At 37.0% G+C, this 17,838-nt stretch overlaps 1 protein-coding gene across 10 annotated transcripts in view; it reads right to left on the bottom strand.

Annotated features, from left to right (window-relative positions):
• Wnk3 (WNK lysine deficient protein kinase 3) overlaps nt 1-17,838 on the bottom strand; it is a 151,418-nt gene that overhangs the window by 19,860 nt on the left and 113,720 nt on the right. For 8 of the 10 annotated variants that reach the window (XM_006528871.4, XM_006528870.4, XM_006528872.4 and 5 more), the window contains 7 exons: nt 15,910-16,065; nt 15,779-15,830; nt 14,419-14,556; nt 13,129-14,075; nt 6,294-6,525; nt 5,783-5,913; nt 4,361-4,971 (listed from right to left, as the gene is read on the bottom strand). In XM_006528871.4, coding sequence (XP_006528934.1) covers nt 4,361-4,971; nt 5,783-5,913; nt 6,294-6,525; nt 13,129-14,075; nt 14,419-14,556; nt 15,779-15,830; nt 15,910-16,065 — 2,267 coding nt within the window. The remainder of the gene's footprint in view (nt 1-4,360; nt 4,972-5,782; nt 5,914-6,293; nt 6,526-13,128; nt 14,076-14,418; nt 14,557-15,778; nt 15,831-15,909; nt 16,066-17,838) is intronic. The other 2 variants (XM_030251363.1, NM_001271679.1) reach the window with 1 other exon arrangement.

Below are 17,838 nucleotides of genomic sequence, written 5' to 3'. Positions count from 1 at the left end.
TGTAAAAAGATAAGTATCATTTATATAAGCAGATCATGAGGAAGACTGAAAAACCTCTTGAGAAAGGATTAAATAAACTTGGATACACCCATTAATTGGAATTAAATGCAGTGACTCTTTAAAGGCAGATTTATGCAAATATGAACAACAAAAATAGACTACATTTTAAAGCAAAAAAATATAGAATAGCATGTTTGTTATTTATTTTACAAAAAAAGGATATGCACAGAAAAAGGTCAGCAATATATGTTCCAAACAGTTCACAGTGAGTGCCTCTGAGTAATGGGGTACAGTATAAGAAGTACAGGTTTGTTTTTTAGCTTGCTTTTTCATTATGTTACCTGAATATTATCGTATATATCGCTTTTTTGAGATAGGCTCTTACTACTAACCTTGCTGGCCTGGGACTCACTATGCAGACCAGACTAGCCTTGAGCTCATAGTGATTTGCCCATTTCTGCCTCCTGGGTACTGGGATTCAAGGCTGTGGCCTGGCCTCAATTTTTGAAATGTAACTTTTTAAATACAAAACTGTACAACTATAGATTGTACAAACTAAGGGGTAAAAAATCTCAGCTTACAATTAATTGTTGGTCTATAGTGTCTAGTATTGTCTAATAAATTACTATGGACAAACCATACTGACAAAATAATGCTAAAGGGCTAGGGATGAATTTCAGGGGTAGTGAGACAGAAAAGGGAATGGGCATTCATTCCCTTAGCCACTGGCCAGGTTTTAACACTATCAAAATGTGTTAAAGAGTTAATGATAAATTCTTTTGCCTTCCTATTCTAAGAACTCCTGATGTTTGCTTTCCTATTTTAAAAACAAAAACCCCAGTTACTAGGGGACTATGCAATTTGACTCCCTAACTAGTAGCTCTTGGACTCTTCCTTGCTTCCATGGTTGCTTTGAGTACAAAGACTGTCAGCCAGCCAGCTGGACCATTCTTATGCTAGCACCAGCAGTTTTAAACACCCTACTGATGCCTTGAGAAAATTACACAACAAATTCACCTGATTGCTCTAGCTCCTGGAGTTAGAGGCACAGTCTTAACTAGGACTGTTCTAACAATGTGTTCTCAGCTTTTTGCTATCAAAAGCATTGCAGAGCTCAGAAGAGTCTGAAAACATTTTCCTTTCTCCCTCCAAGGCCAGAAGGGAATAATGTCTGGTGGCCTACCAGAGGGGCTGCTGTGGCTGTTGCTAATCGGACAATGCTGTGGAAGGTATGCTGTGTTTTACCCAAATATTCCTCTAGCTATATATGCAGACTGTTAAGACCCTCTTGAATCCTGTGCTAGCTTCTCTGGTGTAACATTAAGCCCAGATGAAGCTTCTTCTCCTGGGTGGTCTTGTCTTGCTTATTTTCAGTAGTATAGGCTTGTCTGAAAACACAAAGAAACAGCAGAGCAAGCAGAGGCAATGAGAGCTGATCAGTGTGCAGGCCTGAGCTATTGAAAGTGGCAAGGCAGTTGGCTGCCTGACAGCTGAAGAAGAGACAGAGTTTGGTTGTCAGTGGGCTGAGCTTCAAAATCAGTAAGGTTCAGTGGTTGGCAGTTGAAGAAGAGGTAGCTCTATACTTCAACTGAGAGGCCAGTCAGGAACTAGGGGGATGGTGGAAGTTGAAAGGAAAGGGAGCTGAGGCTGAAAAGGATTGAAAGCTATATATATATATAAAAAAAAAAAATCAGAGAAAAGAAACTGCTGGTCCTGGTCATTGGAAGAATTCCAGAGAGCTGTCAAGACATATGCATGGAGTATCTCAGAAACCCTACCCTGGGAGCTCTAATCCTGGCCATTGCCAAGGGCTGAGGAATTCTGATACCTAAGGCTGCCTATCAGTTGCAATGCCACCTGCTGCCCAGGGCTAAGAAATCCCAACTTTCTGGCCCTGTGTAATAACTCTAGCATTTTCAGAGCTAAGTGTCTTGCTACTAGGCCTGCATCAGACCTGTAAGACCAGAGAGCACCACTGCCTCCTCCTTCAGCTCACTAGTACCAAACACCAAGGAATTTTAAAAAAATGTCAAGAACCAGTACTTGAAGACCTAATTTTTTTTTATCCACAGTTTCTATCAGAGTAGAACAAAAGGACCATAGGCAATTGATTGGTGACAGCAGGGCCCTTGTCTAGCATTGCTCAAGTATGTGTCCAATCCTTAGCACTAGTGGGAAAAGCTGCATAGTAAGATCATATCTTTAAAAAATATGACAGAATAGATATTTTTGTTTTATTCTTTGCTTTGATATTTGTTTTGAGGTGATGTTATAATATATCTTCTATGTAGAACAGGCTGGTCTCAAACTCAAAGGGATCCACCTGCCTCCCAAGAGCATGGATTAAAGGCATGTGCCATCACACCTGGTTCTATTTTGGATTGATTTTTTAAAAAGGTTTTTGTTTCCTGTAATCAGGAGGCTGGGGCAGTAGGAACTCGGCAAATTTGAGGCTAGTCTGAGCTACACGGCAAGACCATATTTCAAACCATAACAATACCTCATAAAATGTGTGTGTGTGTGTGAGAGAGAGAGACAGAGAGAGACAGAAACAGAGAGAGAGAGAGAAAGAGACTATATGGCAAAAATGTGTGGGTATCTGCGGAGGCCATAAGAACTCCTGGAGTTGTAGGCCACCAGATATAAGTACTGGGAACTGAAGATCAGGAAGTGCTTTTAACCACTGAGTCATCTCTCCAACCCCAGTATAAAAGGCCCTTTATGAGAATGTGTATTTCCCAACCAAAATCAAGTACTCATAACCAACATAGGCAGCTATAAAAGACAATGGTCATTTCAGAATGATTTAAAAGATTTATTAAATTCCTGTAATCAGAAGGCTGGGGCAGTAGGAACTTGGCAAATTTGAGACCAGCCTGGGCTACATGTCAAGACCTTATTTCAAACCAGAACAATACCCCAGAAAACATAACTAGAATACTAACATCAGAAATAAAAAAGCACTTTAAAATGATTATTGTACCATAAAAATATCAGTATACCTAAACTTCATAGTACTGAATGTACAGAAAAATTAAAATATATGCAATGTAACATCAAACATGTATATATATATGTATTTTAGGTAACTTTTGCTGTATTAATTATTATTTATATGTGTATGATATGTGTGTTTGTGAAGGTCAGAAGAAATTTTTCAGTAGTTGGGCCTCTTCTTCCACTGTGGATTCTGGGAATTAAACTCTGGCTGCCAGGCTTTCGTGGCACTTTTCAAAGTAGATCAAGAATTGTTTAATAGTGCTAACTTCTTTTGTTGGTGGTGGTGGTAATATTGTTGTTGCTATGATAGCACATGCCTGTAATTTCAGCCTTTGGGAGGTGGAGACAACAGGGTCAGGAGTTCAAGATCACTTCTAGCTTAGTTTAGCAAGTCTAAGGTTAATCTGGTATATAAAACCAAACACCAAACCAAACATGACATATTAAACAGCACTCAACATGACAAAACATATTGCCATAGTATCATTACTTAAGTGTTATGGTCTCCTTTGCTAAATAACAAGCTTGATCTTAGAAGGATCTTATATTTTCCTAAAGATAAACTAGTCTCTTTGACTATATAAATTAGCTGTCTACTAATAAAAGGCAAGAATAGTTATAAATTCTTACTCCAAGAGTCCTAAAGGACAAGGACTGAAAAAGCGAGAGGTCAATATATCTTCCCACGTGCCTGTAATACCATCAAAAAGGAGGCAGAAGCAGGGTGAATCTCCACAAATTTGAAGTCAACAAAGATTATCTTCATAGTGTATTCCAGGCCAGGCAGAACTACATAGTAAAGCCACTCACTGGTTAAGAGCATTAACTATTCTTCCAGAGGACTTAGGTTCAATTCCTAGCAACCACATAGTGACTCACAACTGTCTGTAATTCCTGTTTCAAGGGATCTGACTCCTTCAAAACACCAACATACATAAAGTTAAAATAAATTATTAACACTCCCCCCTCCAAAGAACTGGAGAGATGGCTCACAGTTGAGTACCAGATACTCTTCCACAGGACCTAGGTTCAATTCCCAGCACCCACATGGCAGCTAACAGCTGTAACTCCAGTTCTAGGGGGGTATCCAACAACCTCTTCTGACCTTCATGGGCACTGCACACACATGCATGCAGGTAAAACACCCAAACACACAAAACAGTTTTAAAAAGTAAAAGTTATTTTATACACAAAGATTTTTAGTATGCATACATATTTTATAATAGAATTCATTATAGTTTTACCATAGAAAAGTTTTAATCATTAAATGCCACCAATCCTCAATTAGCTACAAAGCAAAAACTGAGTTCTATAAACCCCTAAACAATTATATTTGTTACAGAAGAGAGAGCATCCTTACTTTTCTCGTAATCTTTGAAGCTCCACTTTCAAGTCCTCGTCCTCAATTTCTGATTCATTGTCACTGCTCATTGGGGAAGATGGAGAATAGAAGAGTGAATTCTGTGTTTGAGCATAGGCTTGCTCTTCACGGAGTGGTAAATACTGATCACCCTCTGGACGAGTTTTTGTCACGGACTTTCTATTACCAGCAAGAGTGGCTGAAAATTCATTTGTACATGTCTGTTTCCCAGGAGTTGACTCATTTTTTTCTTTATCTAACGGTTCAGACCCAGACTGCACACTAACTTCTGTGGTTGAAGTTACATTCTTTTCTGTAGCGACTGAAGAGACACTGGTCTCACAAGCTGTGCTGTAAGATACGATGTCACCTTGTTCAGGATCTCCTTTATCTTCTTTAAAGGTTTCATAAAGAGTTCGCAACTTGCGTGAAGAAACTGAAGCTTTATGAGTGGGCATGGCAGGCTCCACTTCGATCAACTGCGACACTGCAGCTTCAGCAAAGGTTAGTGCTTGCTCACTAGACTGGACTGTTGTTTTGTTGAATGGCGGTCTGTGATCTTTCCCAAAAGACATCATTTTTACTGGCTGCTGCTGAGGAACAGTAATCACCTGAAACATAAAAAGGTAAACTTGTCTGGTTCTACCTAATTGTAGGGTAAACCTCATGAGGAGATTCACCATCTAAGGACAGCATAGACGAGTGGAAGAGCTGATCTGACATATATAATACTAACTTATACTGTCTATAGTCAGTCTTTCCATTGGGGCCCTTGGACAGATTAGCTTCATTTTACTTATTCAAATAAAATCCCACTATAAAATTTGCTAAGATTCTAAATGACATGAAATTAAATTAAAGAGGCAGGAGAGATGGAGCAGCAGATAAGAGTATTCTCTGCTTTTCTGTCACCAAAAAGGTGGCTCACAACTATCTGTAACTCCAGCTCACAGGGATCGGATACCCTCTTCTGGCTTCTGTGAGCAAACACACACACACACACACACACACACACACACACATACACACACACACAAATAAAAACAATAAATCTAAAAAAGGGAGATTAAAAATGATGACCCCTAAAATGATTATTTCTGTGTTCTTTTACAACTACTAAAAAATTCTTATACTCTTTCAATTCACCTTCAATGATATAAGGTGAAAAGTTGAAGAAATTTTTATCTTTCTGTATAATATAAATATGTTACATCTTATATAAATATGTAAAGAAATTAGCTATATAAATATTTACAGTTAAAGATCATCCACAGATCAATTTCAAATGCTGTCACTTTTTTATAGTGTTGGGGATAGAACCCAGGATGACAGATGGTGGGCAAACTCTACCATGAAGCTCTATCACCAGTCCAGTTTCCTCTCATTAGGCACCCAAAGATAAAATCAACCAAAGACACAAACCTGGAACCGACCCCGCTGAAATGATCCACTCATCGCTTTACATCTACTCAAAGCCCTAGTATCAGATGAGAACTCCCGTGTCAGAGGAATGGGATCAGAAGCAATTGCTGATCTTTTATCTTCTGTTTCCACTGTAAGATTTGTCAAATTATAAGCAGAAAAGAGAAAATCATTTTTAAGACAAATTTGTTTATATTACCAAAAATGAAGAAAAGCAGAAAGTTTAACCCTTGCTAATAATTAAAAGGTGTTAATGTATAAGCAACATTGTTTAAATCCCTAACTCTAAATCAGACATTGCAAGATTTATCCCAATCTATATGAAATGAATAACTGAAAAACCAAATTAGTTACAAAAGGAAAAAATAAAATGGCAACAACATTAATGGGATATTTAACATACATGTGCTACATGGAAAACATGGCAAGATTTGAGTATGAACGACAAAAAAAAAAAAGTAGATGAAAAATGATGTTACCTAGTCTATGGCCCTGACTGTAAGCACACTACCTTGACGGACTTTTGATCTCTTGAAAAAGCTGGTTGACTGCCGTAGCCTGTATGCCCAGCTTTTTAATTTTCGAGTCCAGGATTTCCTGCTAATAGGATTTTTGAGACTAGGACAAGTAAAGCTTAGGCCAAAATATCCACCTCCTGTCTGCAGATGAATGGTTCCATCGCTTGACACAGCAGCAGGATAGGCCTCTGGATCGCCTGGAAGTGAAGCATCTGGGGACATCTCCTAATAGAGACAGAATCAAAGAAAAACAAGGTGATAATAATTTAGGTAAGGCAAATAAGTTTTTTGGTATACTGGAGTTTCTTATATGGATTAATAACTAACCAAAAATAGTACACTATGAACTGTTGCAGTAACACTACCATATCAATCTAAAACTGAAGCCTTGACATTTCTTTGGAATTACTATGTCTTCAAGTAAAACCAAACAGAATATTAATTTCCCAGGCCAAAATTTACATCAACTTTGAAAACTAAAATTTAAAATAAGCTTTTTTATATGTGCCAAATAACTGAAAAAACTATTTTTTGGTTCAGTAGAGACAAGGAATCGTGTAAACCAGGTTGTCCTTGATCCGGCTCCGACTGTCTTTAGCTCCCAAGGGTATGCAGCACCATGACTGGATATAAATGCTATTAAATGAAATGTTAGTTTGCTCTCTTACTGTCTAAGATTTCAAGATGCTAGATATATCATACAATAAAAAAAGAAGATATTTTAATGTCACTGTTTGAGTGACAAAGAAATTCAAGTAAATTATTGTGAATTCATGTTCTAAAATTTTTTGTATTAAACTATGATTGCTATAAAACCAGTATCTTCTTGTCCTCCTAATCTCCTCAAATACCCATAATTACCTTCCTGTGTATGAGTACTTTAAAAATAAATTATCCATGTCAATTAATAAAAATCTTAATGCATAGAACTGCAGATACTTTTGGGATATAAGAATGGTTACTAATAATAGACTAAAAGTGAGTATAAAATCACATAGGATGGGATATAACATTCATCTAAAGGGACACAGCAATCCTACACTATAATAAGTATTATTAATACTTTGAACAAATCAGGAGTTATCAAAGGGAAAATTTTGGACTAGAGATGTTCAGTTGAAAGAGGGTTTGCCAAGCAAGCACAAGATCCTAGGTTTGATTCCCAGAGCCACATGAAGTGTCCATGTGGATACAATCATAATCATAGCACTCTGACGTTGGCTGCAGGATTATTAGGTAGAGGCAGGTCATCTTTGGTTATGTAGAAAGTTTGAGGCCAGCTTAGGATACATGAGAGGTTGTCTCAAAAAAGTGAAACTTTGATCAATCAGTAAGCAAGTTTCTGAAGCCCCATTTTGAGTTAGCAACACTACTATTTCACTTAGGATAGAAAAAAAACATCTTGTAAAATTACATTTCAGAAAATACTACACTGATCCCATTGAAATTATAGGTAAGATATATTTATATGTAGTAAATAAAACAAGACAGGATATTTAATATAAATTTTAGTTTTTGTGAGCAAGTGAAATACTTAGACACAACAACAAAAACCCTGATATAGACAGAATTTATGGCTACACCAAGAACAGGCAGACCATAATATATGTAGGAACTGTCTCAAGAGACTATACACTCAGGTTGTAGTATGAGTAGCAACAGAGAAACCTGGGCCATAAAAAGAATGCTTACAAAATTCTACCCCAGCTTTGTCCTATCTGCCTTTTCAATGTATTATATATTTAAAGATCTTTCTACTTAACTGGCCTTCTTAGATTCCTTGAACAAATTTCTACCCGCAAATGTCACTACTATGTATAAGTCTTTCCCTGATCACTCAATATGGATAATATTCTAATTTTCATAGCCCTTTAGTTAGTTATGTTATCCACAGACTGTTAGAGGGTTTGACTTACTGCTAAAAAGACAGTTACTGAATGAAAGCGTATACTACTGGTTGATGTACCAAAGAAAGAACAGCCATTTCCATATCCCTTCTCTCCACACCAAGCAAAACAACATCAGAGCATCTGCTCCCAAAATAGAGCATAAAGAAGGAACAGATTTAAAAAAAAAAAGAAATATTTGATGAAATAAAAAATTTTAGGTAATAAGATTTAACTATTTTAAAGTTTAAATTTATTATTAAATAAAATTTATTAGAATCTCTAAACCAAAAAAAAAAAAAAAAAGAAGAAGGAGGAACAGATTTGGGCCAAAAAAGAAGAAAGTGAGGGGCAAAGACAATATCCAACAGGCTTTGTAGACTAGCTACTACAGCTACCCTGGAGTCAGCATTAAAATCAGTGCTGGAGCAAGGGTTCTGTGGTTAAAGGCAACCAGATATGGTTCTCAGAACCTACATGGTGGCTCACAGCCACTTGTAACTCTAGGAATCAAACACCTCTACTGATCTCTGTGTGCTCCTGCACATACATGGTGCATATACATAAACATCAGGCATACATACATATACATAACACTAGAAACAAATATTTAAAACAACAAAGAATGGATTAGTTACTAGACATTCAAAAATGTAATCCTCATTGCAAAAATGACTAATATGACAATATAATCTTCTTAAAAATAAAATTATATCATTACAAAATGCAGAGGGACAAAGAGAGGAAAGCATGATTTGAAAAGTTAATATAGGAGAAAAATAGGAAATAAACAAATAAGATTATCTTCATTTATAGATGATGAAATTTTAGACATAGAAAACCAAAGCTGGACATTGTGGTATGTGCTTTTAATCCCAGCACTCAGATGTAGGCAGGTGGATCTGTGAGTTTAAGGTCAACATAATCTACATAGTATGAGACCCTGTCTCAAAGGGAAAAAAAGAAAACAGGGTTAGGAGATGGGTTAGTGGGTAAAGCACTTACTATGAAAGCACAAGGAACAGGGTTCAGACCCTCTGAGAGAAATGTCCAGCTATACTACTCCAATCAGTGATCCAGCAACAACAAAACATGGTGAAGAGTAATCAAGGACACTGTAGTGGTTTGAGTATGTTTGGCCCAGGAAGTGGCACTCTTTGGAGATAAAGCCTTGGAGTAGGTGTGTCACTGTGGTTGTGAGCTTTAAGACCTTCATCCTTACTGCCTGGAAACTAGTCTTCTATTTATTTGCCTTTGGATGAAGATGTAGAACTCTCAGCTCCTGCTGCACCATGCCTGCCTGGATGCTGCCATGTTCCTGCCTTGATGATAATGGACTACCTGTAAGCCAGCCTCAATTAAATGTTGTCCTTATAAGAGTTGCCTTGGTCATAGTGTCTGTTCACAGTAGTAAACCCTAACTAAGACAGAAGTTGGTACCAGGAATTGGGTACTGCTGTGATAGGCCTGATCATGCTATGGGTTAGAAGAATGTAGATTTGGGGATTTTGGATTTGTAAAACAGTGGAATCCATTAAGTGGGGCTTAATGGGCTACCCTAGTAGGATATGAAAGACCTTGTTGCTAAGAGTGACTTGAACTGTACAGACCTGGCCCAAGAGGTTTCAGTGGAGAAGAATTTCAGTGTGTGGCCTAGAGACTGTTGTGGTATTTTGGTGAAGAATGTGGCTGCTTTTTGTCATTGTCCAAGGAGTCTGCCTGAGGCTAAGGTAAAGATTTAGATTAACTGAGATTTAGATTAATTGCTTTGAAAAAGGAAGTCTTCGGCTGGCGAGATGACTCAGGGGTAAGAGCACTGACTGTTCTTCTAAAGGTCCTGAATTCAAATCCCAGAAACCACAAGGTGGCTCACAACTACGTATAATGAGATCTGACACCTTCTTCTGGTACATCTGAAGTCAACTACAGTGTACTTATGTATAATAATAAATAAATCTTTAGGCCAGAGCAAGCAGGTTCTAAAGCAAGTGGAGTTGACTGGAGCAAGTGGGGCCGACCAGAATGAGCAGAGGTCCTAAAAATTCAATCCACAACAACCACATGAAGGCTCACAACCATCTGTACAGCTACAGTGTACTCAGATACATAAAATAAATAAATAAGTCTTTAAAAAAAGAAAAAGGAAGTCTCAAAACAGTCTGGTATAGTTTTGGTTGTGTGGTTACTAAAGTTCACTTCTATAAAGACTGTTTTAATGAAAAGGAGCAAGCTGAGAAAGGAAAAATACAAAATATATGGCTCTAGTATTAAAGGGGCACCAGGAAGTAGAATGAAGCTGAATCCTATGATCTAGGAGTTAACAGATTAAGAGAGTGGGACCTTTGGGCAAAATTCCCACACATACATACACAAGAAAGAGAAAAAGAAAATCCAAAAGAATACCAAACGCTATTAGAACCAATAAATAAGGCCATCAAAGTTGGAATGACAGAATCATAACACATGAAAGTCAGTTGTAGCTAGGAGGAGTGGCTCACATCTATAATTCCAGCACTATGAAGGTTGAGATAGTAAGACTGCCATGAATTTGAAGCTAACCTGGACTACAGAGTGGATGCCTTGGGGAGAGGGGGGAGAGGGGGTAGGGAGGAGAGAGGAGAGAGGAGAGGGAGGAGAGAGGAGAGGGAGGAGAGGGGAGAGAAAAAGAAAAAAAACTCAATTGTATTTCTACACACTAAACAATGAAGAATCCAAAAAGGAATTCATTATGTTTTGAATGTCTGCATCAAAATCATGTTAAGATTTAATACCCACTGTAGTCTTTGGGAAGTTGAAACTTTAAGAGATAAGGAGCCCATTCTATTGAATGGCAAGGTTCCATGCCCACTTCAAGCTATATAGTGAAACCAAGTCTTTAAAAGAAACATACAAAATTACTAAATCAAGAGAGGGACCAATATGTTTATATTTACAAGTTATTAATGATAATGATTAAAAAACTACAATAAGAAACTTGTTTAGGAAGTGTTGTTTAGATTTATTATTCTCGTGAAATGCTTTTGTACTTACATAATAATTCTATAACTTAAAAAGTTCATAAAAATTTTTAAATGCAAAGTAGTACATATACATAAAAGAAGTATGTATAGATAAATATAACATTTATGTGTAAAAACATAATACATATGCAGAATTATATTGGTATAAATATTCATACATTAACTAAAACTGATTCCAGAAAAGATAATAGCTATGTTTGCAGGTTTGGGAAGGTGATAGATTTTATTTTATACACAAGTATATATTATTTATATAGTAATCATGACAGAAATTACAGTGGTAAACATTTTAAAAATTCATGACATATGGTAAAATTAAAATTTTCAGTATGTGACCAATATGTTTATAACACAATATTATTTTAAAGAAAATATGTGATTCATGTAACTAGATCTATGTAGTCTTAAGAAAATTCAAGGACAAGCAGCAAATTCTTAGTGGTGACTTCTATGACTGAGCAGATAGAAAAGGGAAACAGGGCTAATGGTGCGGCTCAGTGATATAGCACTTGCATAGTATGTGTTTGGTCCCTGAACTTAATAGTCAATACTAGAAAAAAATGCATGGAAAGAAAAAGAAGAGGAATATTAAAGTTGCTATATTATATAAATGAGTAATTTCAATAAAAATCTAAAATCCAAAGTCTGAAACTTTCTCAATACCAACATGATGCCACTAGTGGAAAATTCTACATCTGACCAACCTCATCTAATGTGTTGCAATTAAAATGAAGGTACATCAATAATATTACATAAAATTGTTCACATTCTCCATGTATAAATATATTAAAAACATAAGTGAGTTCTGTATTTAGATTTGAAAATAGCCCCAAGACATCACATTTTTCATATAAGTATTCTATAATTCAGAGACTCTAAAATCTGGAAAATTTATAATCTTTTAATCCCAATACTTCTAGAGAAAACTATTTTTCCTCCTGTTCCTTCTCCTCTTTTTAAAAACTATTTCTATTTTCTTTGCTAACTGAATTTATTCTTTGATAATTTTAATATGTGTTTGTAATGAATTCTTACTACTCTTCCCGCCAACTCTCATCTCTCTCCCATCTTCATCAACTTCTTTCCTCCCAACAAATTCTTTTCCCACATCCATGTCTTTACATTTATTTTTTGTGAACTACTAAGTTTAATCAGGACCATGTGTATGAATCTATGTTTGGGACTGGAGCCTGGTGGGCTAACCATTGATTACACAGCTAAAGACAATGACTGTCTCTTTCCTAGAATTTATTAGTAGCCAATTGTTCAGCAGGGAGTGGCTAGAACTTATGAGCCTCTCTTACATTTTATTTGTTGTTTTGCAACAAGAGCTCATGTAGTCCATCCAGGCTTGCCTTAAACTCAGTATGTTGTTGAAGATGATTTGGACTTTAGATCCTTAGTGCTAGGACTAAAGTATGGGTTATCATGCTTACTTAAATGTTCTACTGTTTGAGATATTGATCAAGCACTCTACCACTGAGCTATATTTCTGGTCCTTTTAGAGGGTAATAAAAAAAGTCATGGGATTATGGATAATTTTTGCTTTAAAAATGTTAAACTCTTCAAAACATCAAATCAATACTATTGATTTTAAGGAAATGGATTAATAGTTTTTAAGCTTTGTTTTTGCAATTTCCACTTAAATTGAAATTAGAAAGTACATTCCTCCTATCTACAAAATAATCTATAAATATACACAGTGCAGGTGAGTTCCAAGTTAACTCACCAGAAGGCCTTCTTAGAGGAACTCAAAACAGAACTGCTATTTCTACTAAGTTCTGAGTAGTTGAAGCTTAAGTTATAGTCTTGTGACTATGACTAAGTTATAGTCTTAAATGACAGTTAATTCTGAACTTTTTAGGCGAGAAGGCATTTCTTTGAATTCATAAGCAAAGAATAAGAGTTAGAAAGATACTTACATGTAAACATAACTCGCTGGGTACAGAAGTTATCACATTCAGGTCTTTTTTGAACACTGATATATGAGCAGGCTGACTTGCAGCCACATTGGACAGAATCTTAGAGCCTGTTTGTTGGAAATTTGGGGATTGTGCAGGGCTATCTTGAATCCCACAGTGACTGATGGCTATGACTTCTGGCATTGAATAGGATAGTATATCTTCAGCAGAGGAAGAAAATGGAGAGTCTATGCTTTGAGTATCCTTCTGACTCTCAGGACAGATGCTAGAAATGCTGTGCTCCTGATAGAGCAGGTTTCTTAATTTTTCATCCAGTGTTTTAATTCGGTTGTCTGCAAACTCCATTTTTGGAGGTCGTTCCCCATCTGATTCCAGGATAGTAGCAGGTAGAATCACAGCTGGTTCAAAGCCAGGAGTCTGAGTGGCAATGACTGCCTTAGGAGAACTTGTTTCGGTGTTTACTGTGGTTTCTCCTTCTTTGGAAATAAACTCTGCATCTATAGTTGGCTGCTGTACTGACAAGGATTGAGGCTTTTGATCAGAAGATACAAGTACTGATGTAAGAGCAGCATTACCACCAATTGGAACTGATTCACCGGGATAGGCTATATGCACATCAGCCAGAACAGCAGCTTGCTGATTTGGATATGTAGGCATGAACATGCCTGCTTGGCTGGTGAGTGCCTCACATTCACCTGGAACTGGACACACCAAAGCAGCAGAATAATTGGAATTATCAGTAGCTGGTGTCATGATCTGTCTGTCATCTTCCACTTGATAGGAAATACTTGACTGCTCAGTTTCTATACTAGCATGTTCACCAATCTTACCATCAACCACATCCTTGTGGTCTAATTTGGAGGTGAAAAGTTCACGATGGCCTGGATTATTCTCTATAGTGAACACTGTGTTCTGTGATATTGCCTGATTACTTGTGTTTCTTGAACCTGGAACAATAACAAAAGAATAGCTAAGTTATAATGAGTACAAAGTGAAAATACAAAAGTCAAAAGAGACAAGAAAAGCAAATGAGAACCTATTTAAGAGTATACTTGTAAATAAGACCTAAAACATCACAGAATTCAACAGTCAAGAAAAAACTGACTTCTTGCTTTTTAAAAAAAATACTGAATAAAATGACAACTTATATAAAAATATTGATGTCTTCCAAATGCTCATGAAAACTGTCATAAACATAAAATATTCATGAAAACAAATTAATGGTACAATCAGTAAATGTGTAACCATAGCATCCAAGTCCATATAAAGCTGGAAGATAAAAAAGCTTACTAGGAAATGGATGTAACCCAGGCACCATGGCCATGGAAGGCTGAAGGGAAGGAGGAGACTGTGCCTCACGGTTTTTTATTGTTTGGTTGATACAAAACCGCCAGCGACCAACTGGGGATGACTGAGGAGCAGATTCATCTGTAGAAAGAATTATTAACAAATTACATACTAAGCAACTGTCAATTTGTTCATATTATTAAATAAAGAAATCAAGTTTAAAATTAACTTGTGTTATCTCCATTCCCAATAGTACAAGGATAATTATAACTGTAAGAGTAACATCCTAACCTTAACTTTTAGTGAATAGAACCAAATATAAGGTATGTATTAATCAAACCAGAAGGGAGGCACTCTACTTAAATAACTGGGGCATAGTTTCTCCATTCAAATCTATAGCTGTTGTTCTATAGCCTGATTCTGGTTGTGCCCAAGTGGTATCATGGTGGTATACATCCATACAAGCATTAAAATGTACAGAACTAAGAAGAACCGGAACTATAAAACCAGAAGAAAGAGGAGTAAATCTAGTTATGGCTATATAAAAGTAAAGTAAGCAAATCCCTACATTTGTAAACTTTCTCAAGTAATTTTCTTTGAAATGTCATATTACATTGTCAGTCAGAAACCTGCTCAGAATTCTGCTAACCAACAAAGTAAGATACAGATGTACTCTGGCATCCTAATAGAGTTAAACTAAACTTCAGGATAATGGTATCTGCTTCCATTATTCCCACCACCTTTTGCATCTTCATGTTGTGTTAATTCCTTCAGAGGTCTTCATGATGCTATGGTTCTTCTCCCCCTCCCAGATATTCTTAATATACCCATGACCAGGGCTAAGAAGAATGAAGAGATAAAGTTATCAGAAAAGAAAACAGAAGAACCCCAATTTTAGTTTCTGGAAGTTTATCTTGTGTCTGCTTTACAAAGTTATTAGTAAGCAGAGCTGGTAAAAGTATTACCATCAGTGAAACTGTCAAGTTTTGAATGACTACTAAAACAAGAAGCAAACTTAGAACATAGTGATTCAGTTAAAATTCTTTTGTTCATCCCATGTCAAAGTAGACAAATTACTAGTTAAGATTCAATAGGCCATCAAAGGTCATCAGCACTGGGACTGCCTTTTCTGGTGACATACCATGTAATGACTCAAAAGTAAGGTACTCAGATTAAAAAAAAAAAATCAACAACTGGGTTTTTTAAATCTCTGGGCTATAAACTTTGCTTTCAAGTGTGGAAAACAACCAATTTATCATCAAATTAATTTATCGATTAATAACTTTCTCTGTGAATATATATATCAAAACTCCAATATGCCTTGTTTCAAAAGCCAATAGTACATTTTATTAAGTATACTTACTGCTAGTTTGAGTGGATGCAGAATTTATCAGTACTTGTTCAGATGATCCTGTCTGAAATAAAAATGAACAGGTAAATGAGTGTTCCTGACAAAGTTCCCAAATGACCTTTTTACTACAAAATTGCTCTTACTTGGTTACTGTTAGATTCCAAGGCAACAGAGTCAACACCAATAGATTTTTCTACAGCTGAGTGGACATGAAGGATCTCCTGGGCTTGACCTACGATAGCCCTCAATTCCTCGACAAATTTTTCTTTCTCATTTTCCAGCACAAAGTTATCTTCAACCTGTTATCAAGTAGAATTTATCATAAGAATAAATTCGTTTTCTTCAAAATTATAATATTTTAATGGTGATTAGCATAGGAAAACAACAAAATAAGTATGTGTCATAAAATAATTAAGAGCAGTTATAAAATATTTCATAATACATTCAATTATTCTGAGATCACTGATATTTGTCAGAAAAGTCATTATCTTGAATTTTATAAATTGGCTGTACAGAGGCCTATAGGGGCTTTGGGGTGCTCTCCACACCTCAGAGCCTTAGGATCGCCTCGGAATCATGGTTGAGTGGAGCACAGCATCAGCTCCAAGGAATTGCGGAGGGTCTTGTGCCAGCAGGAACATGGACAAAGAACCGCTCCCGACCAGAGGTTGGGATCAATTCAGGTTGGGGCCAGCCCCGCCATCTTCTGCATGAACCAGGCCGAGGGCATCTAGGGCACCAGAGGACTCTCCACGCCGCAGGACCCCTAGCACACCCAGGACCTCTTGATCACCTGAGAGCAGGTGGGCAATAGAAGCAACAGAGCTTGGTCAGGGCCCCCTCAGGCATTCACCCTCAGCCAGGAGGCAGAGCTGAGACACAGACCCCTGGGCACATTCCTTGCCAGAGGACAGTCAGCCTACAGGGAGGGTTCTAAGCCCAGAACTCAGGATGTGGATCAGAGCCCCAGACTGCTGGACACCTGTGCTGCAAGAGGAGAGCTTGCCTGCAGAGAGTGCTCTGACCACTGGAACTCAGGTGAGAGTTGGACTCCCAGGAGTGCTGACAGAGGCTAAGAGAATCACAGGAGGATCAAGCTCCAACCAGAGACAGCTTGATCATTAACACCAGAGAAAGGCAAATGTAAAAATATTACTAACAGAAACCAAGAACACTGGGCATCATCAGAACTCAGTACGCCCACCACAATTAGTCCTGGATACCCCAGCACACCCAAAAAGCAAGACACAGATTTAAAATCATATTTCATGATGGTGGTAGAAGATTTAAAGAAAGGCATTAGTAACTCACTTAAAGAAATACAGGAGAACAGTGCTAAAGAGGTAGAAGCCCTTAAAGAGGAAACATAAAAATCCTTCAAGGAACTACAGGCAAACACTAAACAGGTAGAAGAAACACAAAAATCCCTTAAAGAATTGTAGGAAAACACAACAAAACAGGAGATGGAATTGAACAAAACCATCCAAGATCTAAAAATGGAAGTAGAAAAAAATGAAGAAAACCCAAAGGGAGACAACTCTGGAGATAGAAACCCTAGGAAAGAAATCAGGAACCATAGATGTGAGCACGAGCAACAGAATAAAAGATATAGAAGAGAGTATATCAGGTGCAGAAAATTCCATAGGGAACATGGATACAACTATCAAAGAAAATGCAAAAAGATCCTAACTCAAAACATCCAGGAAATCCAGGACACAATAAGAAGACCAAACCTACGGATAATAGGAGTTGATGAGAATGAAGATTTTCAACTTAAAGGACCAGCAAATATCTTCAACAAAATTATAGAAGAAAACTTTCCATACCTAAAGAAAGAGATGCCCATGAACATACAAGAAGCCTACAGAACTCCAAATAGACTGGACCAGAAAAAAAATTCCTCCTGACACATAGTAATCAGAACAACAAATGCACTAAATAAAGACAGAATATTAAAAGCAGTAAGGGAAAAAGGTCAAGTAACATTTAAAGGCAGGCCTATTAGAATTACTCCAGACTTCTCAGCAGAGACTATGAAAGCCAGAAGATCCTGGACAGATGTTATACAGATA

This window comes from Mus musculus, chromosome X (genome assembly GCF_000001635.26).
Source record: "Mus musculus strain C57BL/6J chromosome X, GRCm38.p6 C57BL/6J".
NCBI lineage: Eukaryota > Metazoa > Chordata > Mammalia > Rodentia > Muridae > Mus > Mus musculus.
The sequence above is the reverse complement of the archived record's forward strand: the minus strand, read 5'-3'. Positions and strand labels throughout refer to the sequence as shown.